The sequence below is a fragment of the Oncorhynchus masou genome, chromosome 24 (assembly GCF_036934945.1).
Source record: "Oncorhynchus masou masou isolate Uvic2021 chromosome 24, UVic_Omas_1.1, whole genome shotgun sequence".
Classification (NCBI taxonomy): Eukaryota; Metazoa; Chordata; class Actinopteri; order Salmoniformes; family Salmonidae; genus Oncorhynchus; species Oncorhynchus masou.
In genome coordinates this window covers 60,445,528-60,467,569 of record NC_088235.1, presented here as the reverse complement: position 1 = coordinate 60,467,569, position 22,042 = coordinate 60,445,528, and the positions used below count along the sequence as shown (strand labels likewise).

Genomic DNA, 22,042 nt, shown 5'->3' with positions numbered 1-22,042 from the left:
ACGTAGTGCTGGCATTCAGCTAGTCAGCAGTGAGAGAGAAATATGAAGCGAGAAATATAAACTTCGCTCACCTGGACTTCCACCTGGAAGCCGTCATTAAACGTCCCCCTCAGGACGAAGTTACGCGACGTGCCCACCAAAAGCTGCTCGCCCTTGCCCTCAGCCACAGCACGAATGGTTCCATACTGATCAGGGACCTGCAGGGGACACAGCTACATTAAGATGTACGTTCATATTCATCATACTAAATATTCTGCACGGCCGAGACAGCACCTCTATGTCCCTCTCTGGGTTGAGGCCGTGGTCCCACAGGATGATCTTGTGGTCCTTGCCCCCTCCGGTCAGCAGGGTCCCGTTCCTCATCTGACACAGAGTGAACACACTGCCATCATGGGCCTTGATCTGACGACTGATCTGGTACGCACCTACAGGGAGGGGGAGAGGGGGGGGGGGGGGACAGAATGACAGACAGACAGAGGGAGGGAGAAGTAAAATTGCCCAGAAGGAAAGAGGAGGGAGAGGAATGAGAGAGGCTTGTAAAACAGCTCACAGCAGAGATTTCTGGGAATAGGATAGCACAAATAGTTGACATTCGTTAGTGTGGTTTATACACCACGCTACAGGCCGGCTCTTGTTGTTTTCTCAGGGGAGCATTTGAGGGGGGGGGGGGTGAAAGAGGGTGCGTGCGCGCGGTTAAGAAGATAGCTGTGGAAGGCATGTTCGAATGAGTGCGAGCACGCACGTCTGTGTGCGCGCGTGGTCTAGGTTTGATGTGTCTACATTCTCCACATTCTGATGATCCCTCCTCCTGTTACAAGACATTCTCTGCTGACAACACAGACAGATGCACAGCGAGGCAGGCCCATTCCTCAAGGCTAGTTACACTGAACCTGAGGCAGTGGAATTCTCAATGGGGGTAATATTGTGTGGCATTGGGAGGGTGCGTGTGTGTAGAATTAACGTGCATCCGATAAGTGTTTCTGTCGGTTTCTGTATCGCTTGTGCTCCCCCACATTGGCATGACCTTCATCCCTGCAGAGCTCAGACAGATGTGGACCCACACGCGCACACACACACACACACACACACACACACACACACACACACACACAGTACACGCATCACAGGAGCCCGCTGAGGGGAGGACGGCTCATAATAATGGCCGGAACAGAGCAAACGGAACAGGATCAAAAAACAGTTCAAGTTCAATGTGTTTGATCCATTTGATACCGTTCCACTGATTCCGCTCCAGCCCTTACCACGAGCCCCGTCCTCCCCAATTAAAAAGGCGAAACCAAGTTCTTGTGAGACACATGCATTCCCACCGTCTAACCACCGGGGACGCTCAGGTAAACAAAAAGAGATGAACAGTTTTTCTCCATGGCGCCTGGCCCTAGCCCTGCTCATCCAGTTCCCCTGTACGCCACAACCAAAACTATTACTGCTCAAACCTTCCCCAACACCCTCCGTCCCCCGGGCACGCTGGCCTGCCAACACGCACACCCACTCTCCTTCCCCCGCCATACTTTTCTTTTCCGTGTCTCTCCTTCAAAGGCTGTTTTCTTTTCGCCAGTCTCAAACCACCCTCTTCCAGTCGCTCTCCTCTGTGGCTGAGACTCACTGGGAAGGTTTCACTACTTGTGTTACTCATGTGGGCATGTACGATGAATGGTCAGACGGTTTTTACCAAAGTGACTCAAGTTTAAAACAAATATTCAGTAGGCTTTTACATGGCTTGCGAGGGAATCAAACCCGCAATCCTGGTGTTGCAAAGCACCGTGCTCCAATCAACCATGCCATCGGTACTGTCGCACTATACGGCCGGGTGTAGGGACTGCCTGCGGGGTTTAAAGTACAGTGGAAGGTATGAGGTATTGTGTGATAGTGTACCTTTGGGGCCTTTCCCTGGGGCCGGCTCCACCGTGCTCCGGCTCCATATCAACATGACGCCTCCAGAGTCTCCAGTCAGGATGTCCCCGTTGTTGAGGAAGGCCAGACACTGAACAAACTTGGGCTTCTCGTATTTCTGAAACGGGACAGGGAAAGACGGGAGAATGAAATGTCTGTGTAATAATTGGCGTCTGTGTTTAGGGCAGAGAAAGAGACTGTATTCATGTATGGGTAATGGTATACATTACATTCTAGCGTCACATTGTTATTTAAGTTTTTCACTTTTGGTGTCATAGCGAATGGAGAATTTTCCGAATACGATGGGGATTTTTTATTTTTTATTGTAACTATCCATGTTCTGAAAAAATGTATGGTCAGCTCCCAGCACAATGGTGTAGAACTGCAGGCCGCAATTCGGGGCGGTTCTGCATGTGCTCATTCGGGCCCTCTCTGTCACAGTGTGAAGGGCTGTGTGCTCTAAATAACTAAATTGGCCAGTTCGGCTGTCTGTAAAGAAATGGGCAGGGTGTAGGTTGAATCTGCTGCCACGATTGGATTATAACAAGCCCGGCTTCCCATCCCTCCCACACGGCTCTGTTTTCACTCGTCTCCCCTTCTCTCTACAAACATATTGTGTGAATCAGAATTCGTAATTAGATAGTCATTGTAGTTCTAGCTATCAATCTAGTTAGTTATATTATTTGTCGACGTTGAGGAGGCCATATCGTTGATTTTGTCTGTCTATGGGGCGTTGTAATAGCCTACGTTGTCTGTCCGTCAATATTGCATTGCTGACATCGTCTTTGTCGTGCTTGCTATTATTTATTTTTTACAGAGCGACAGATCAGCTTGGCTCAAGTGGATATTTTTAAGTAATTTAAGTAGTTTTTAAGAACTGGACAAGTGAAAAATGTCCTCACCCCGAAGATGCCCTGCTTGCGTGCCAGCGAGGTGCCAGCCCAGGTCCAAAAGAAGATGTGTGACTTGCCACAGGTTACTATGGTGTTGGCATCAGTAGGGTGGAACTCCACCGCAAGGACCACCTCATTTGTAGACTAGAGGAGGTGAAACAGTCAAAAACAAAATCTATTTCAGAACCAAATCAAATGCTTTACGTATTTTAGGCAGAATTGCACAGTATAAAAACACCCCAGGTTTCCCAGACCTTGATTTCAGCAATTTTGGATTTCTTCTGCCAGTCCCAGACAGTCAACATGTGGTCGTTACAATCATCAATCACCGCCAGGTGTGTACCGGAGTCCTGTAGGAGAAAGGCAGGGTATGTCACGTCAGCAAAGCTTGTATGAAACACAGATCCTATTGTCTGCAATGCAGTTAATATGGCATAACATAATAATATAATTCCAGTTTAGGCCTACATATTCACAGATACATACATACTGTAAGTGAGAGGGCATGGAAATCTAAAGATGAATCCACATGTTGCAAAATGGCCATAAAGCAGGCAGGACTAAACAGTACTCTTCTAAGTGGTTAGCCATCGAGTAGATTTGGCATAACGGTATCGACAACAGCATAAGATAACCTTCATTCAAGCTTTACCATTATTTGATAGGGAAAATCCACTGCTTAGTTAGACCTTTAATCACATAAGGGGATAATGAATCACTGAGAATGCGTAATTGTGTTTGTTTGTGTGGAAAATGGGTCACGGTGTGTTTGTCGGTTTGCGTCTGAAGGGAGCCAGACATTAAAAGCTGTGTTCCGGAATGTGCTAACTGAGGACAGAGAGAGAATAGGAACATTAAACTACTACTGATTAGAGAACCTATTGATGTATTCAAGACCGCAATAACACCAGTCTGGCCAACTAGCCTGATTATGAAAAGGCTCAGTCCAGAAACACACAGCACCTAGAACCCCAGAACTGAGTAGAACCTCTAATCTAGATCCACTGGCTGTGATGGGAGTGTGTGATCTATCAGATGCGTTGATATGGACCCTTCCCAGACAGAATGGGGTTTCATTTAATGTACTACACCAGTTCCCACAAATCGCATAATGACTAACACTTCCTGGATTATACCATTAGAGGTGCTACGGGTACCCACCGCCTTGGAGAAGGCCAGGGAGCCCACCCCTCTCTCAAACGTGCCCAGGCCGATGACCTGCAGGGTGGACAGGCTCACCGAGTCCCACACCCTCACGTGGGGCTGCAGCGGCTAAAGAGGGAGAAGAGGAGATTCACATGATTTAACAAGCCATCACTGCAGCCAAACTCAGACACTATGGCTGCATTTGCAGTATACTCTTTTCACAGCATCCTCTCCTTGTTTCCTTCCCTTCACAAATCACTGGTAGGTGAGGAGGAGAAGAGAACACAAACATTTTTTTGTAGATAAAAGGACTGGACAGATTCCCACCCAATTGCTTTTCATCTATCACATCCTCTAAGATCAGTGGTCATGATGGAATGGGGGAAGGAGGTGAGGAAAGGAAGCCATTTAAAAAAAAAAAACTTGAGAAAGACTTTAACAAGTAGTCAGTGAGTGAGTGGTGCGGGATCCAGGCTGGCTGACAGGCAGGATACTCTTCTACAGAGTCGTTCCAGGAAGGTTAGAGGCAGTTTGGCATGTTTAGACACTGAGAGCTTAAATATAATTAGTTGCATGAGCGCACTGATTGTTGGTGTGGTTGAGTAAATATGGAGCACCTGTGTCTGGGTCTGCGCCTGTCAAAGACGTGAGTGAGCCTGATTGTGCAAAACGCGAGCAGAAATACTATAACCGTACACAAGAAGAGACCTAGTGCAAACAAAGATTATGCTGTTAAACACAACCACAGGTGTATCGCCGTATAAGACTACTAAACTCTCTTGGAAAAAACCCATGGCGTTACATAGGTGACATTTGAGCCCTGTGACTTGCCCATTGTGTGTGTGTGTGTGTGTATGAATGATAGGAAAGAAAACAGCATCTGTGCTCTTAAATCCAGATGAACAAACATGAAATGTACATGAACAAAGAAATATCACACATGCGAACATACCATTAAAGGATTTAGCTAGCAGGAAGTCAGGGGGTTAGTAATGGGTGAGGTGGTGGGAGTGTGAGACTCACCCGGCCGTCCTTGTCCACTCCCGCAATCTGTCCCGTGGCAATGCGGATCTTATCGGGGTGAACGGCAAGGCTAGTGAGTTAAACGGAGAGCGAGACAGAGAGAGAGTGAGAGAGCAAGAGAAAAATCATAGACAGATAGAAATGAGACAAAAACATTAATAGATTGTCAAAAAAAAATGTATGTCATAAACTACCTCCCTATTGAAAACCCCTACAGTCAAAAACAATCCGTCGTAATGAGAGGAGTATGTCAGGTGTAAAATTAAGTTGAGAGGGAGCTGCTAGACTGAGCTGACCCGTGGGCCTGTCTGGCCCACAGCCTGATGGGAGGAGTGAGGCTTTTCGTTTCAAACAAAGGCAGTTTTGAGTCAGGGTTCTGCCAGCACAAGGACTAATTTGTCATTTCCACCCGGACAGAAGACGTGTATATCTCATTTGCATAGTCTTTATCTTAAGAGGATGGAACCTGGAGACAGTTAAGCTGAACCATCGTGTCTGTGACAACTATTTGCTTAAACCACATTAAAAAGGTTTTATAATGAAGTGTTTCTACATTATTCAGACCCTGGGGGACACATTGTTGTATCATCTGAATCTAGTGTATCTACTGTATGCAGAATACACAGCCCGTGATGGTGTGTATAGGCTACTGTAAGAATTCATTACCTGATACTACACAACGAAGGCTGACCAATACTACCAGCTCACCATTTGACACAGTCAGTGTGGCCAAGGTAGTGGCGCTGTGTTCTCTCCTCGTAGTTGAAGAGCACGACCACGGAGGCGATGAAGTATACACTCTCCCCTGTAGGGAGCAGGTACACGTTGGCTCTGCAGTCTCTCCCCCTGTAGCCATACCTGACATAAGGACTCAAGGAACAACAACAGTATTCTCCTTTCCATCATCTGCCACGTGAAAACAACTGGACAGGTCGAAAGTGAAGACCCATAAGGCCTCCACCTTTTCGCTTTGGACATCTGTCTCCGAGCCCAGAGACCCACCTACAGACAAGAGGGAGAGACCGAAGGCCAGGGACACACGGAGTAACAGAGTGTTTGGGACCAGGCACCGCTAAGAAGAAAGGATACACCCACTCAAGTTTGAGTTTCTCCGGAGGCAGCTCTGTGCGCACGTCCTCATAGTTCTCCACGTCCGCTGGGATGAACATAGTGATGGGTCGACCTCGCATGAACATCTTGATGTAATCTCCCTCTGCGAAGGAGACGGACAAAACATTTATTTTTATTTTTATAGCAAGCTATATCACGATCGCCATTTTGACTCGCTGCATAGAGAGGAATTCTGGTAACACTAAACCTGTGCTTTTACAAACACATTCAACATACAGTATTAGCACAGGTATAAGTATAAGCAGGTATAAGTACTTTCAAATACTATTTGAAAGTATTCAGGCAGGATAGAGCAAACACTCAAAGAAGCAGGACTGAGTAGTGGTGGTTCATGTTTCCCCTTAACAGAAAACCCTGTTACGGTAAAGCATTAAAAATGACTGTAGGTCAGACAAATACCTCTGGTTTAATAATGGTTCATATAGAGGCATGAGTCAGAGAGCGTAAGTGAGAGTGCATGACATGACTTTAGTCCACGAACCCAAAGATATCTGCAGCGTGACTGCTCAACACCATCCGCACCGTCACACACAAACACTTAGTGTGACAACACTTAATTTATATATATTTTTTTTTTAAAACATAAAAACCTACAAAAGCCTTGAAAACCCTAACGAGTTCAGTTAGTGTGCTGCACGTGCTTTCCACTCATCCAGGGATGAGATACAGATAGAGATAGAGATACAGATAGAGATAGAGATACAGATAGAGATAGAGATACAGATAGAGGGCGAGTCAGACAGAGAGAAGCGTCGGATGCCGTGCAGTGGCGCAAAGCAGCGAGTCAGCAACCCCAAACTCAGCTGGAATAAGAAAACGTGACGGGGGGGGGGGGGGATAGAAAAAAAGAAAAGATGGGGAAAAGAGAGCAAAAGGAGAGGGGGGGGGGGTAGATTAGTGGTAGACAGGGATCAGTGGAATGTGTGTGTTTCTACTCTCCTAGTGAGAGAGGAAGAAAGGGAGATGGTTGGACAGGGGGCCAAACTTCACCATTGCTCACAAAATAGAGCAAGGGCTTTCTTCCAGTTTTCCCAGCAGACTCAAACTGAAGGGCCAGAATTCACCCCAGGACCGACCTAGTTATTACTAGTCATAATGTACTGGTATCACTAAAGGCCAACACACTGGCCTTGGACAATGTAATAAGTTTAGCCATTGTCTGCAGTATTCTTCCTAACTAATCCATTCCCCCACTGCACAGTGCATTCGGAAAGTATTCAGACCCCTTCACTTTTTCCACATTACGTTACAGCTTTATTACTCTAAAATTAATTAAATTGTTTTTTTTCCCCCTCAATCTACACACAAATCACCATAACCCCATAATGACAAAGCAAAAACAGGTATTCATCAGATTGGTTTCATCAGATCAGAGAATCTGGTTTATCATGGTCTAAGAGTACTTTAGGTGCCTTTTGGCAAACTGCAAGCAGACTGTCATGTGCATTTTACAGAGGAGTGGCTTCCGTCTGGCCACTCTACTATAAAAAGGCCTGATTTGTGGAGTGCTGCAAAGATGTTTGTCCTTCTGGAAGGTTCTCCCATCCTTGCAGAGGAGCTCTGTCAGAGTGACCATCGGGTTCTTGGTCACCTGCCTGACCAAGGCCTTTCTCTCCCGATTGCTCAGTTTGGCCGGGCGGCCAGCTCTAGGAAGAGTCTTGGGGGTTCTAAACTTCTTCCATTTAAGAATGATGGACGCCACTGTGTTCTTGGGGACCTTCAATACTGCAGAAATATTTTGGTACCCTTCCCCAGACCTGTGCCCCGACACCGTCCTGTTTTGGAGCTCCACAGCCAATTCATTCGACCTCATGGCTTGGTTTTTGATTTTGACATGCACTGTCAACTATGGAACCTTATATAGACAGGTGTGTGCCTTTCCAAATCATGCCCAATGAACTGAATGTACCACAAGTGGACTACAATCAAGTTGCAGAAATATCAAGGATGATAAATGGAAACAGGATGCACCGGCCTTGTCATTATGGGGTATTGTGTGTAGATGTTTACACAACGGGAAAAAGGTCAAGGGGCCTGAATACTCTCCAGATGTACTGCGTCTGTGGGTCAATAATGCCAGGAAATGGCTGAATTTGTTGAACTAGCTGAATTCCAGTCCAAAGTGTGTCTGTGGAGGTAAACGAGCGGTCCAGCCAGCACACTCAGGACCAACCACCTTCCTCACATGACCAGAAGCAACCTGCCTGAGCAAGAGTGGGACACTTAACCAGACGACACTCCGCTAAGTGGCGAAGGCGGGGCAGGGCATACTGGCACAGCTATACCCTTTATGTCGGGCATCGCCTGATGACAATAAATGGAGGAGGGTGAGAAAGTAGAGGGAGGGTGGGGATTGAGAGAGAGAGAGAGAGAGAGAGAAGAGAAGAGATTCTGTCTGTGTTTGACATGATAAAGAGAATGTCAGAGTTAGATAGACAAGCCAAAAAGCAGAGAGGGTGGGGCAAGCGCTCATCCCAAGGCTGGCAGCTCTCCTCGCTATCTGACAACTTACCTGCTTGGCTGTTTTTCTCACGGGTTGACATTTTGGCTGGTCATGAGACAGAAACAATGTCACTCACACACAACGATAGTACACAGGGGAGAAGAGCTAGAATGATCTGAAGACAGCAACGATGACTAGTTGGGTCTACACAATAGGATGAAGGACTATGTGGAAGGAAAGGGGACATGTTTGGAAGGAACAACAAGACGCTAAGGCTTCTCTTACCTAAAAAAGCTACTCTCAAACCTACACAGTACAGCACAACGTTTTCATAAGCCCAACGAGAGCACACTTTAGGGCTATATTGCGTCCTATTGTACAGCTGAATTAATAAACGATCTGGTTGTCAACAGATGTGCCAATTGTGTCGGTATACTGCAGTACACACAGTGGGGAGAGCAAGTATTTTATACACTGCCGATTTTGCAGGTTTTCCTACTTACAAAGCACGTAGAGGTCTGTAATTTTTAATCATAGGTACACTCCAACTGTGAGAGACGGAATCTAAAACAAAAATGAAGAAAATCACATTGAATAATTTTTCAGTAATTAATTTGCATTTTATTGCATTACATAAGTATTTGATCACCTACCAACCATTAAGAATTCCGGCTCTCACAGACCTGCTAGTTTTTTTAAGAAGCCCTCCTGTTCTCTACTCATTACCTGTATTAACTGCACCTGTCCACACTCTCAATCAAACAGACTCCAACCTCTCCACAATGGCCAAGTCCAGAGAGGGTGTAATGACATCAGGGATAACATTGTAGACCTGCACAAGGCTGGGATGGGCTACAGGACAATAGGCAAGCAGCTCGGTGAGAAGGCAACAACTGTTGGCGCAATTATTAGAAAATGGAAGAAGTTCAAGATGACGGTCAATCACCCTCGGTCTGGGACTCCATGCAAGATCTCACCTCGTGGGGTGATGAGGAAGTTGAGGGATCAGCCCAGAAGTACACGGCAGGACCTGGTCAATGACCTGAAGAGAGCTGGGACCACAGTTTCAAAGAAAACCCTTAGTAACACACTACGCCGTCGTGGATTAAAATCCTGTAGCGCACGCAAGGTCCCCCTGCTCAAGCCAGCGCATGTCCAGGCCCGTCTGAAGTTTGCCAATGACCATCTGGATGATCCAGAGGAGGAATGGGAGAAGGTCATGTGGTCTGATGAGACAAAAATAGAGCTTTTTGGTCTAAACTCCACTCGCCGTGTTTGGAGAAAGAAGAAGGATGAGTACAACCCCAAGAACACCATCCCAACCGTGAAGCATGGAGGTGGAAACATCATTCTTTGGGGATGCTTTTCTGCAAAGGGGAAAGGACGACTGCACCGTATTGAGGGGAGGATGGATGGGGCCATGTATCAGGAGATCTTGGCCAACAACCTCCTTCCCTCAGTAAGAGCATTGAAGATGGGTCGTGGCTGGGTCTTCCAGCATGACAACAACCTGAAACACACAGCCAGGGCAACTAAGGAGTGGCTCCGTAAGAAGCATCTCAAGGTCCTGGATTGGCCTCGCCAGTCTCCAGACCTAAACCCAATTGAAAATCTTTGGAGGGAGCTGAAAGTACGTATTGCCCAGCGACAGCACCGAAACCTGAAGGATCTGTAGAAGGTCTGTATGGAGGAGAGGGTCAGAATCCCTGCTGTAGTGTGTGCAAACCTGGTCAAGAACTACAGGAAACATATGATCTCTGTAATTGCCAACAAAGGTTTTCGTACCAAATATTAAGTTCTGCTTTTCTGATGTATCAAATACTTATATCATGCAATAAAATGCTAATTAATTATTTAAAAATCATACGTGATTTTCTGGATTTTTGTTTTAGATTCCATCTCTCACCGTTGAAGTGTACCTATGGTATACATTACAGACCTCTACATGCTTTGTAAGTAGGAAAACCTGCAATATCGGCAGTGTATCAAATACTTGTTCTCCCCACTGTAGCTCTAGCGGTTCCATTACACGGCGGGGGATGACGGACTTAGAAGAGAGAGTATATTCACCTTGGCTGATCACTGGGTCTTTATGCCTGGACGAGAATGGAGAAATAACAATAAAAGGTCAGACTGTGACTTGAGACTACAAAACAAGTAAAGGTTATCTGAACAACTGGGCCAATTTAACACCGTTCTCTATTAGGGAGGGACTTTGGATGAACACGATATAGGGAATTAAGGGGCGATTCTTGGATGATATTACACTATCTGAAAAAGGTACTCTCAAGCTAATGAATACCCCATAAACGAAATGCAGGCCAGTCTCACCTCTTAGTACAAAATATAGACCGGAATTCAATTATTGTGCATCACCGTACTTGCAGTAGACATTCACACCTATGTTCACATCAGATTTGTGAAGCGCGTCCCATCAGCCACTCACTTGTCTGCGTTCTTCACCACCTTGGCCAGCAGTTTGGAGGTGGAAGCAGCCTTCACCAGCTTGTTCCTGCTCTCCTCGCCACTCTCCCAGGTACTACTCTGTGAACGCTCCATTCCCGTGCCCCGCTTCGCACTGTGACCCCTACACACACACAGAGGGTACAGGGTGCACGCAAAAAAAAAAATATATATTTTGTTTTATACCACAGAGACGGATAGAGAGGGGAAGAGAGAAAGACAGTTGGCTAGACAGAAAGAAAGCTGGAGTATGGATGAGTGCCATGGTGAGTTTCTTGAATTTGTTCAATTAGTAGTACTGTAAAAATAAAAGTGCATTAAAGTGTGCAACTGTGAACTACATTTTTTTGTTTGTTGCAGTTTTATGCCATATACATTAAAAGTACAGCCCAGAGCTTGAACCTGACCAGGCCACCAAGTGACCTGACAAGGAAAAGAAAAACGCTGTACCTTTAATGCACTTAATTCAAATGGAATTATTTCACTCATGGTACGCATCTTTTTTGGGTTAATCTGGACCTGAAACAGACGCGCACAAATGCAGAGATACAGTTGCCTCAGAGGTACCCAGGTGAGTAGCAGGCAACCCTCAGGGGTAGAATCGATACCTGCTGATGTAGCCGGGTACACAGGGGAAAGCCCACCCCAGTCACAGGTTAGTACACACAGGCTGGCTGAACAAGTCAAACCCTCCCCAGGCTTCAGCAGACAGAGGAGGTCAGTGAGTTTGGCTGTAAAAATCACACTGCAAGTAAAGTGAAGAACGGAAGGTTTGGAGAATGGCTAGAGCGCAGAGAGAGAGAGAGCGCAGAGAGAGAGAGAGCACAGAGAGAGCGCAGAGAGAGAGAGCGCAGAGAGAGAGAGCGCAGAGAGAGAGCGCAGAGAGAGAGCGCAGAGAGCGAGAGCGCAGAGAGCGAGAGCGCAGAGAGAGAAGGGATTGTGAGAGAAAGAGGATGAGCGTGAAGAACATGGTGTTTTTTCTACCTCCAGGGGGCCATAGTGACACTGAGGGGGCAGATAGGACTGGGGCTGAATGTTGGGGGAACGGTGGTGGTTCAACGACGTTACACTGCTTCATTTACAGAGTCTGTACTCTCTCCTTATCTACTGTACGGTGAGGGAGAGACAGGGACAGGAAGAGAAAGACATCCAGACATCCTCTGCTTATTCTAACTGCCTGTATGGAATTTGGCGGGAAAATAACAACCGAGCCCGAACAGAATTTCTCCATAACCCTACTACACGCACGCACGCAGTACTGGTACAGTATCATTGCTCTACAGCAGATATGTAACGTAACTGAGTGTAGAAAACATTAAGAACACCTGCCCTTTCCATGACACAGACGGACCAGGCGAATCCAGGTGAAAGCTACGATCCCTTATTGACGTCACTTGCTAAATGAACTTCAAAATCAGTGTAGATGAAGGGCAGGGGACAGGTTAAAGAAAGATATTTAAGCCTTAAGACAATTGAGACATGGGTTGCGTACATTTGTACATCTTACCCACAAATGGGGTATGGTACTAGGAGCCAGGGACACCAGTGTGAGTGTGTGAAGATCTGCAATGCTGCTGGGTTTTTCACACAGTTTCCCGCGCGTATCAAGAATGGTCCACCACCCAAAGGACATCCAGCCAACTTGACGCAACTCTGGGAAGCATTGGAGTCAACATGGGCCAGAATTCCTGTGGAACGCTTTCGAAACCTTGTAGAGTCCTTGACCTGACGAATGTAGGCTGTTCTGAGGCCAAAAGGGGGGTGCAAATCAGTATTAGGAAGGCTGTTCTTAATGTTCTGTACACTCTGTGTCTGTTGGTTAAAAGCCCTGAATGGTACACTCGCATCTTCAAAAACAGGAACAGACGCCCACTTGATACTTTCAATCCAACCAGAGGATTTTAATAACATGGGAAAGGATCATTTAAGAGGTAAATATCACCCTGTAATACTCATCCCCAGAAAGAGCCCCGACTGTGCACTGTGTTGCTTAGAAGCCTGGCTCATTTCAGATTGGGACACACACACACACACATGCCAGCGGATGAGTTTTCCGGGCTAACGTTCTTGGCACAGCAGCGGCCCTGACTAATATCCTGTCACTTGCCCAGTCTAATGGGCAACGATGGGTTCAAGGGTACTCTTTGTGAAACTTAATTGGTTCTCAATGTTTCTGAGAATAATTTATATTGATCTGTGTTATGGGTAATGAGTGCGAAGGCAGTGCTTCGATTAGTGAGAGCAGTCGGTCTGGAGCGTGTGTGTTGGCGTGTGTGTGAGAGTCTAGGGCTGGTGTGTGTGTGTGTGTATGCATCCGAGTGGGTGTCCTGAAAGGTACGAAGCACAGCTAGTACATGACAGATAGGGCCTCTCCTATTCCTAATGAAGAGAGGGCTCAAACTGTTGCAGACGAGTGCAGAAGGGTCAAATGCTAACCATTCCTACTAGTCTAAAAGAGAAGTGATGCAGTTTGAGAAGCTAAGGTCTGCAGTGGCGGAGTCTCTACAGGGAACGATAGCTGAAAGTACAGGTGAGAGACAGAGAAGAGAGAGAAAAGGTTAATAACCAAAATGGGTTCAAAAATGAAAGCGATCTAAAGAAGCATGCCAATCAGTCAAAGGGTAAAAGCTAAAGTCATGAGCATTCAGAGTGTCGGAGGGCATTGCGTTGGTAAGGGGGGGGGGGGGGGCAATCGACGATCAAAGTAGGCATCTTAGGAACCTTTTGGCTGGGGAGGTGCCCTTGCTCTCCGGGGCCTGCCTTTGGGACTGAGGGGGGTGGGGTGAGGGGGGGTGGCTGGAGACGGAGGGGGACGGAGAGGGCTGTACGGGGCTGGCAGGGGAGGGTTTATCGTTAGCCTGGTTGGGCCCCTCCTCCTTCTCCTTGATGCCCTCCATCTGAGGCTTGTCCCTTTTCCTCTCCGCTGTCTGACCGCTGTGGAGACAACCAGGGGGTCAACCAGGGGATAACCAAACAGCGGAACACAACCAGTGGCGACATGGGGACACAACCAGTAGAGACATGGGGACACAACCAGTAGAGACATGGGGACACAACCAGTAGAGACATGGGGACACAAACAGGTGGGATATATATAGGAGGACAAATAGTGACAAATAACAAAACACAGGGGTATACCAGGACACCGTTGACAGTAAAACTTCTCCCCTCAGCCTTCGCTACTGAGAGACCTGCAAAGCCTCAACTTCCTGCATAGGCAGTGAACAGCTGAGGTCAGTATATTTGATTAATATCTAGTTACTCATCGAGGACGTGCTCCGCAATGCTTAGCCATAGGCTTAGCTACATGCGGTGACAGGTACTCCATCACTACGTTATTGTCCTGAAAGTACCAGGGAAGTGTATAGGCTTTATTCTGCTGAATCACTGCAAGACGCAAGGGAGAAAGTTAAACACGTGATCAACATTCAACAGTTTCTTTTCTGAGAGGAATTAATGTGGCGTTTCAAAGCAACAAAAAAATATCAATACAGGCTCTGCAACAATGCCTGCCCATCTGATACAAGCAGGTCCAGAGTTGTGCAATGACTGTGTGTGTGTGTGTGTGTGTGTGTGTGTGTGTGTGTGTGTGTGTGTGTGTGTGTGTGTGTAGCATATGTAACTTTGTATGCGTGTGTGTAGCGTATGTAACTTTACGAGTGTGTAGTACCTCTTGGCAGCTGAGGAGAAGGTATCCTTCCTGGTGACGGAAACTGTGGAGCTGTCTCGGTCTCTGTGGCTGGGCTTGCGGCTGCTGGAGCTGCCGTTGGCGATGCAGGACATAGAGTAGGCCTCGCGCAGGGGAGTCTGGCCTACAATGGGCAGGAGAGAGCACAGTCAGAGGGGACAGTCAAAACCTACGCAGTATATACAAGTAACTGCCAAATCACTTGAGCAAATGAAGGATACAAAATATATTGAAGGCAGGTGCTTCCAACACAGGTGCGGTTCCTGAGATGATTAACCTTGTATCATGCTTAGGGTCATATATAAAAATGCCCAGTTGCCCAATATTTTGGCTACCGAGGCTAGAAGATCTCAGTGACTTTGAAAAAGAGTCTCAAAGGAGCATAGGGGGTTTAAATGGTGTGCGTGTCTCTCTCTCTCCGTCACCAGATCTCAACCCAATTGAAGACTTATGGGAGATACTGGATAGTCGCCCGAGACAGTGTTTTCCACCACCATCAACAAAACACCAAATAATGGAATTTCTTGTGGAAGAACGGTGTCACATCCCTCCAATAGAGTTCCAGACACTTGTAGAATCTATGCCAAGGAGCATTGAAGTGGTTCAGGCGGCTCGTTGGCCCAACGTCCTATTATTAAGACACTCGTTGTTGGCGTTTCCTTTATTTTGTCTGTTACCTGTACTTCAGGATACAATGGGAGGAGTTTATGTATAAGACAGAGAGAAAGAGCACATGGGAGAGAGAAGGAGACACTGTCTACGAGGGCTGACCCCAATTAGTCGACTGGTCGATAGGCTGTTGGTCGACCAAGATATATTTTAGTCGAGGAGTAGCAAATACATTATTTTTTTATTTTTTTAACGGCACAAAGGGCGCCTGTCTGATTCACACCCATGTCAGTGAACTAATGCATTGCAGAGTCTGAGACTAATCAATTGGGGGGGCGCGTGCATGGCACAGTCCAAGAAGGGGAGTGTGGCTAAAATGCACGTCTCTCTCCAGAACGTTCTCTCTCTCTCTCTCTCTCTCTCCCCCGCCAATTTGTGCACATTCATTGTTTCATAACTTCATTGTGTGAATTGTTTGCCTTGATTGTTAGTGTATATCAAGTCCCCATTGCATGCATCACCAGTAGTAGCCTACATTTACCTTTCATTCCTATAATTTCTATGTTTGTTTGGTTGTGGTCACTTCTGTTCATCCATTCACTGCATTATTATTTCAGTCTTTTTACCGTTCTCATTGGCAGAGTGGTCATCGTTGTTTGCAGAGTGCACAACCTATGCCAAGTCTGGATTTATTTCGTTCCATTTACGAGTTTTGTCAATTTAGTCAGTCTTCTGTTTGGGGCACTACTGTCAATGTTGAGTAAGGACATACACCTGATTACGCATAGAATTCGGACTATAGGCTACCTGGCCTGCGCGCAAATGTAGGCATATAGCCTAAATGTGCCCATTTGGGGATATGATGGTATTTCTGATAGGCTTAACGCACCACTACTAATGACCTGCGGAGCTTTTCAAAGTAATCTTTTCTTCACCTCAAACAAAGTCTGTTTTTACAGCTGTTGAGAATGACAATAGTTCCTCAATTGTATTTGAAAACTATTTCCAGCCCTCTCCCTTTTCAGTAGGGCCTTTCAGCGTGAAAGGGAAAAATGGCCATGTTCCGATCCAGTGGAAACGTCATAAAATGAGTCTACCTGATGAGCTCATCCCTTTTGCGCTATATTTTATACAACATTGCAAGTTTGCTAGTGTGAGCTTCCTCTGGACCCAAGTTGATACAATGTTTCAAGTTCTGCAGACAGGAAATGCGTAGCCAATGCGATTAATAGGATATGTTCTACCTGCAGACTGCAATGTTTTTTATTTGTTGTCGGCTATTCTTACTTAGTCAGCAATAGAAGTTACTTCTTTAGGTTTGTGTCATTTTCATTTAGATTTGGATTAACCACATGACAATGACTTTGCGATACAAAGACGCTAATATAAATTAAATGAAACTGTTAGATGAAAATGTGCATATGAAGACCATAACAGGCACGCAGATTGGTAGAAATAGTAAGATAAAAAATAATAAAATAAAAAAATTGGCGTTCCGCACGAGAAAGGGTAACGGGTAACCTATTACCGGAAGCTTCAGGAGAGAAACTGTCGACAGCAGTATATAGGGATTAAAGGGAGGGGGAGTGGTTGAACAACGGAGTATGAGATTATGACTGCTCAACAGACATGGTTGAAGAGTCTAATCCATGGGAGAACAAAGGAAAGATTAGGGAAAGCAGATGGAAAAAGCATAACAAACATCCTTCCTCCCAATGAAGCTTCTATGCCACTTCTGTAAAAAGGCACAGACAACCGTAGCGTTTGCCAGCCGAGAACACTTAGCACCTCCGAACGGAGTGGCGGACGTCATTTGCAAGCCAATTCTACATGTAGAAACGACACAAAAATGTCAGCAGTCAGACGCCGACGGGTGGTCCCCAAAACATACCGCACCGAAGGAAAGGGCAGACACAGCTGACCGTCACTCGGTGAGACGTGTTTCCTCTCTACGATGTGTGGGGGGCAGGGATATGTTTGGGGGCACGTGGCGCACCAGTGAAAGCCTGATTCCGTGCCAGTGGCACAAGGCCCAGTTTCACGGCCCATTACCCCCCAAGCACAAACAGACACAGCATGGTGGAAGAGGCGGCCTCCCTACCTAATTCCACCAGCCCCCACCACCTCCCTCCTCTCACCAGTTCTCCCCTCCCCCTTAACATCAAGACAAAAGACAGCCTGAGTGTGTTTGGGGGAAAGACTGGAAATGCTGGTACACAAGGCCAGAGGAAGAGTCAACGAGTATAATGAGTGGTCAACCAAAATCAATCCAATTCTAGAGACTTCAGAAATTATTCACACCCCTTTCTGAAACCATGTTTTCACTGTGTTATTATGGGGTATTTTGTGAATAATCTATTTAATCCATTTTAAATTCAGGCTGCAACACGACAAAAACGTGGAATAAGGCAAGGGGTATGACTACATTCTGAAGGCACTGCATATCAATAATGACTGATGCCTTGCGAGAGGGAGGGTCTTCATCCATCAACCTGGCTTCCTGATCTCATAAACCTGTTTCTCTCTCCCATCGAAGCCATGTGATTGACAGGTTTGTGTGTCTGTGTGTGCGCACACATGCCTAGATGCATGCATAGGTCTGTAGAACTGGAGGATAGCCCCAAGCCAGAGTGTGTGTGTGTGTGTCTGCAGTGTTCATAGTGTCACAATTCGTATGCCTTCATATGCCTTGGCTTCATCATTCGTGATAATACATTATTTGGAAAATAGAAAGATTTGGGGGAAAAGGGTGGAAAGAACGAGGGCTGGAAAGATAAAGATAGGGGGCTGGAAAATGAGAAAAGTTTACAAAAAATGAGAATGAGAGAAAGGGATACAGTGCTGGCCAATAATGCAAGTGATAGAGGGGAAAGAAAGACTGAACGAGAGAGGAAGATATTTCTGGGTCTTGAATAAGTTAACAAGAGCAGGAAGGTGCCGTGTGCCTTCGTGCTCTGTGTGTGTGTGTGTGTGTGTGTGTGTGTGTGTGTGTGTGTGTGTGTGTGTGTGTGTGTGTGTGTGTGTGGCAGTGGAGGTTTGCATACTCTGAAGAGTTGGCTTTGAAGTCAGAGCATGGGTGTCTGCAGAGAAACTAAACTGAACCATGTGATTTCCGTTGCTTCCTGTCTGCTTCAGTCCCAGATTACTGCCCACGCACCGAAAGAGCAGCACAACAGAGTTAAAGCACAGAAAGCTCTTCCACTGTATGTGCCACACTGCCAATGCCATAACACATCAACTCCATAACCCCTAAATAACATGAGTCAATGTCAATGTGCCAGGAGTGCTGACTAACTCTCTAGAGTAGTACGCGCAAGCACACACAGCAAGGGGTTGCCAGGGGTCGCCAGGGGTTGCCAGGGGTCGCCGTTATGGCGATGGACGGTATTAAGTAAGAGAGTGACGTCATAATGAGATTTTAAAAAAGGTGACCGGAAGAATGGAGAGCTGACCGGAACGAGGGATCAGAGGGGGCTGGAGGGAGGAGTGACAGATGATGGACGGAGGGGATAGGGGTGTAGAGGGACGTGGCACGAAAGAGCTAAGCAAGGGTGACACCGGGCGAGTGCAGTCACACATTACAGTAACTCCTATCCTGCCGTTCATATGCAGTAAGGGTCCTGTTCCAATACTTTTCAAGTGCAGCCTTATTTCCTTGGAGGAACTGTAATCTGACATGACTGGAAAAGTGAAAGCATTGAGATGGAAACTTTGCTCTCACTCTATACATGTTGGATCAGTGGTTACCTCAGGAAAGGAAGGAAGGACGCATTTAAAAAAATAAAGTATTCTAACGGGGCCAGGATTTTTCTTTATCTAGGACCCATGCATGGTTTCCCAGCCAAGACACTACCCAGAGAGACACATCCACATGATCATATACAGTAATTGGTTCCGTTGGAGAAAGTAAGGCTGCGGAGTCGCCATACACACAGATAATGTTCCACTTTCCACAATTAGGCCCCCTGATCTCTCTCACACACACACAAGATAGAGGGTTTTATTGTGTGCAGATAGACAGGACTGAAGTTAGTTAGCCAGGCTATAGGTGAGTGAGTGGTGGTTATTACTGAAGCCCGATTACAGAACCCAGATACTCCCCAATGACCATGGGCACGACACACATTCTCTGTCTGTGTCACTCTCTCTGTCTCAGCGTCTCAATGCAATTTCCTTCTCTCCCTTTGTCTCTAAAATGGAGTTCAGTCACCTTCTTTCTCGCTCTCTTTCCCTCTTTGAGAGCTGGGAATTCCCTTCCCCTCCTCTCTGTCCTACTGCTGGCTGGGTATATCAGCCTCCACTTTATCACTGAGCATAGAGAGAGGAATGGCTATGGCACGGTGTTCATGTGTCAACCAGAGGTTGGGTTATCGTGTGAGAGAAAATGGAGCAGAGTACATTTGTCATTGAGAATATAGTGTTAGATTGTGATTATATGGGATGTGTAATCATGTGTTGCTGTGTGTAGGTGTGAGAGGCTAATAAAAGCCAGGGGCCAAGGTTGAAGTGGCTCCATCCTGAACTTCCTTAACGTAAACAAGTGGAGGAATACAGGACAACACTCTCTTCCACAACTACGACCTGGTGAAGAAATGCAAGGGAGAGGAGAGGGGCTGAACGAGCCATTGGGAAAGTGGAGATTAATGGAATGTCCATTGCTGGAAGGGAGTTATGGTAAATGGAACAGAAGCTAGTGCAGATGGATTTGACAGTGCATGACCAGCTTATGGCGGGGAGAAGGTGCTTATAAAACTGTCCTTTGCAGGTATTGAGAAACTACCCATGGAGATTTGAGGGTTTACAAAAACCTGCAGATTGCAGGTATAACCATCATTTCATATAATCATGAGAGTGCCTCAGATGGTGACAGTGACGACAGAGACAGTTCAGGGGTGACTGACTACCTTTGGTGCTAGTCTGTTTCTTGGCGGTGGTGGCCGTGTCCTCGGAGAGCGCCAGGCGTCGCAGCACGTCGGCCAGCGCCGCCTTCATCACGGTGATCTCATCCTCTTGCTGCTGGACACGCAGCTCCAAAGACGACAGACGGTCCTGCACTTCAGACGCACTCGCCGCTGAGATACTGTCATCTACAGAGAGGAAACGGGGGTTAGATACGGTAGACAACACACGTTCAGACATCCACTCACACAAACAGTTTGGCCTTACCCAGGCCTCCTTTAACGTGTACAATCACATATTTCTGATCATTGTTGAATGGCCCCCTGCAGCGTACCATCGCAAATATGTGATTGGAACGGTAGCAACAGAACGTGTGATGCAACAAACAGATTGCGCTGACAAAAAAATTAAGTTAGCGACCCAACAGCTAGACTTCAAATGTACCACATCTCTGGTGAGCACAAGGGAGAAATGTAATGTTGTTTAGAAAAGAGATGCGTGTCAGCTAAGCTAACAGCAGCTACATTTTTTAAAATGTTTGACAAGCAAAAACTCCCTCTTCACAGCATTTCATTCATTATAAAAAAAAATAAACAGTCAAAGTCAAATATGGCTGCGCACATTGCCAGAAAAATATGAACTTAGTTGAAAAAAATCTTCAATGTATGTGTTACAGTGTATACAAGAACAGGAGCACATGGCTTGACAAGTCATTTACAGTTTTTGACAAATCACAAAGCAAATTAAATGTTATCACCTCACAGATCATCACCCCAAATACAAGCCTACTGCCTACTCTAGCCATAGCGTGAAAGCTAAACAGGGTTGCCAGATTCGGGTGACCCCATTTTATGGGGGATTGTGGGAGGGGTTAATTTAATTTGTGGGGGATTTCAAGTCTATGGGGGAAGGTATCATTGGGGTATATGATACAGGAAATATTACTATGATGAGGGATTTATTAATACATGGGGGGCAAACACAGAAGTTTATAAGCTAAATAAAAACAAAACCCCTGGAAAGGGGGTCTGAGCTGGCAACCCTGAGTAACGATAGTTCAATCTAAGTCAGTCGAGTGAACTAACTTCGATCCCTTCACCCCGTTTTGTTATAACATCTTTGGTCTGACAGATGTTTACGTGACAACCAGAATGCATTGTATGTCAACAAACATGGAGCCACACATATCTGGCATTTAACTTAGCTCATCATAATCAGTACAACCATCCAAGTAATTTACACACATCATACGTGTCCATTACAATATATGCAGGAATCAGAATGATTTATTTGTGACCAGTACTTGAAAACATGAGAATAAAACATTAAATACTTATGCTCCATACTATAAAGATAACGTAACAAGGCACTTACTTTGATAGTAATAATAACTTTGGACATGGTGTACATTTCTAAGGAAAACAACAATGAAGGCAATGTGTGTGCCAGCCGGAAAATGTGCCAGTGGGAAAAAGTTTGTAAGTTATTTTCTGACTGGAGATGCGCAAATGTTTGCATACTTGATCTGGGGAAGCACTGGGGAAGTGCTTAGGCTCTAGTTGAAAAGAGAAGTTTGTCCTTCTCAGTAAAGCCTCAAACATGTATTGTCCACAACTGTGAAACGGGCTACTTCTATGTGAATTTATGAGGAAGCGCAACACACACCTCAATTCAAACTGTTAGAAAATAAAACTTGCAAAACAAAAAAATGTAATTCACAAGCTGAAACAGTCTATAGGTAATTAGCAGGCAGCGTGGCTTGGTTTGAGGGCAGCATGGGTTAACTGTCCTGCTGCATAACAATCACATTTTGAAACCGTGAGTGCATAATTATTATAT

The 22,042-nt window shown here is 46.0% G+C and overlaps 1 protein-coding gene across 1 annotated transcript in view; it reads right to left on the bottom strand.

Annotated features, from left to right (window-relative positions):
• Positions 1–22,042, bottom strand: part of LOC135512420 (echinoderm microtubule-associated protein-like 4) — a 55,616-nt gene that overhangs the window by 16,458 nt on the left and 17,116 nt on the right. The window contains 15 exon segments of the mRNA XM_064934440.1: positions 72–197; positions 274–425; positions 1,891–2,026; positions 2,811–2,945; positions 3,056–3,151; positions 3,963–4,073; positions 4,971–5,040; positions 5,679–5,828; positions 6,060–6,183; positions 8,614–8,649; positions 10,615–10,640; positions 10,991–11,131; positions 13,729–13,941; positions 14,678–14,819; positions 20,209–20,391. Of these exon segments, the coding sequence (XP_064790512.1) occupies positions 72–197; positions 274–425; positions 1,891–2,026; positions 2,811–2,945; positions 3,056–3,151; positions 3,963–4,073; positions 4,971–5,040; positions 5,679–5,828; positions 6,060–6,183; positions 8,614–8,649; positions 10,615–10,640; positions 10,991–11,131; positions 13,729–13,941; positions 14,678–14,819; positions 20,209–20,391 (1,841 nt within the window).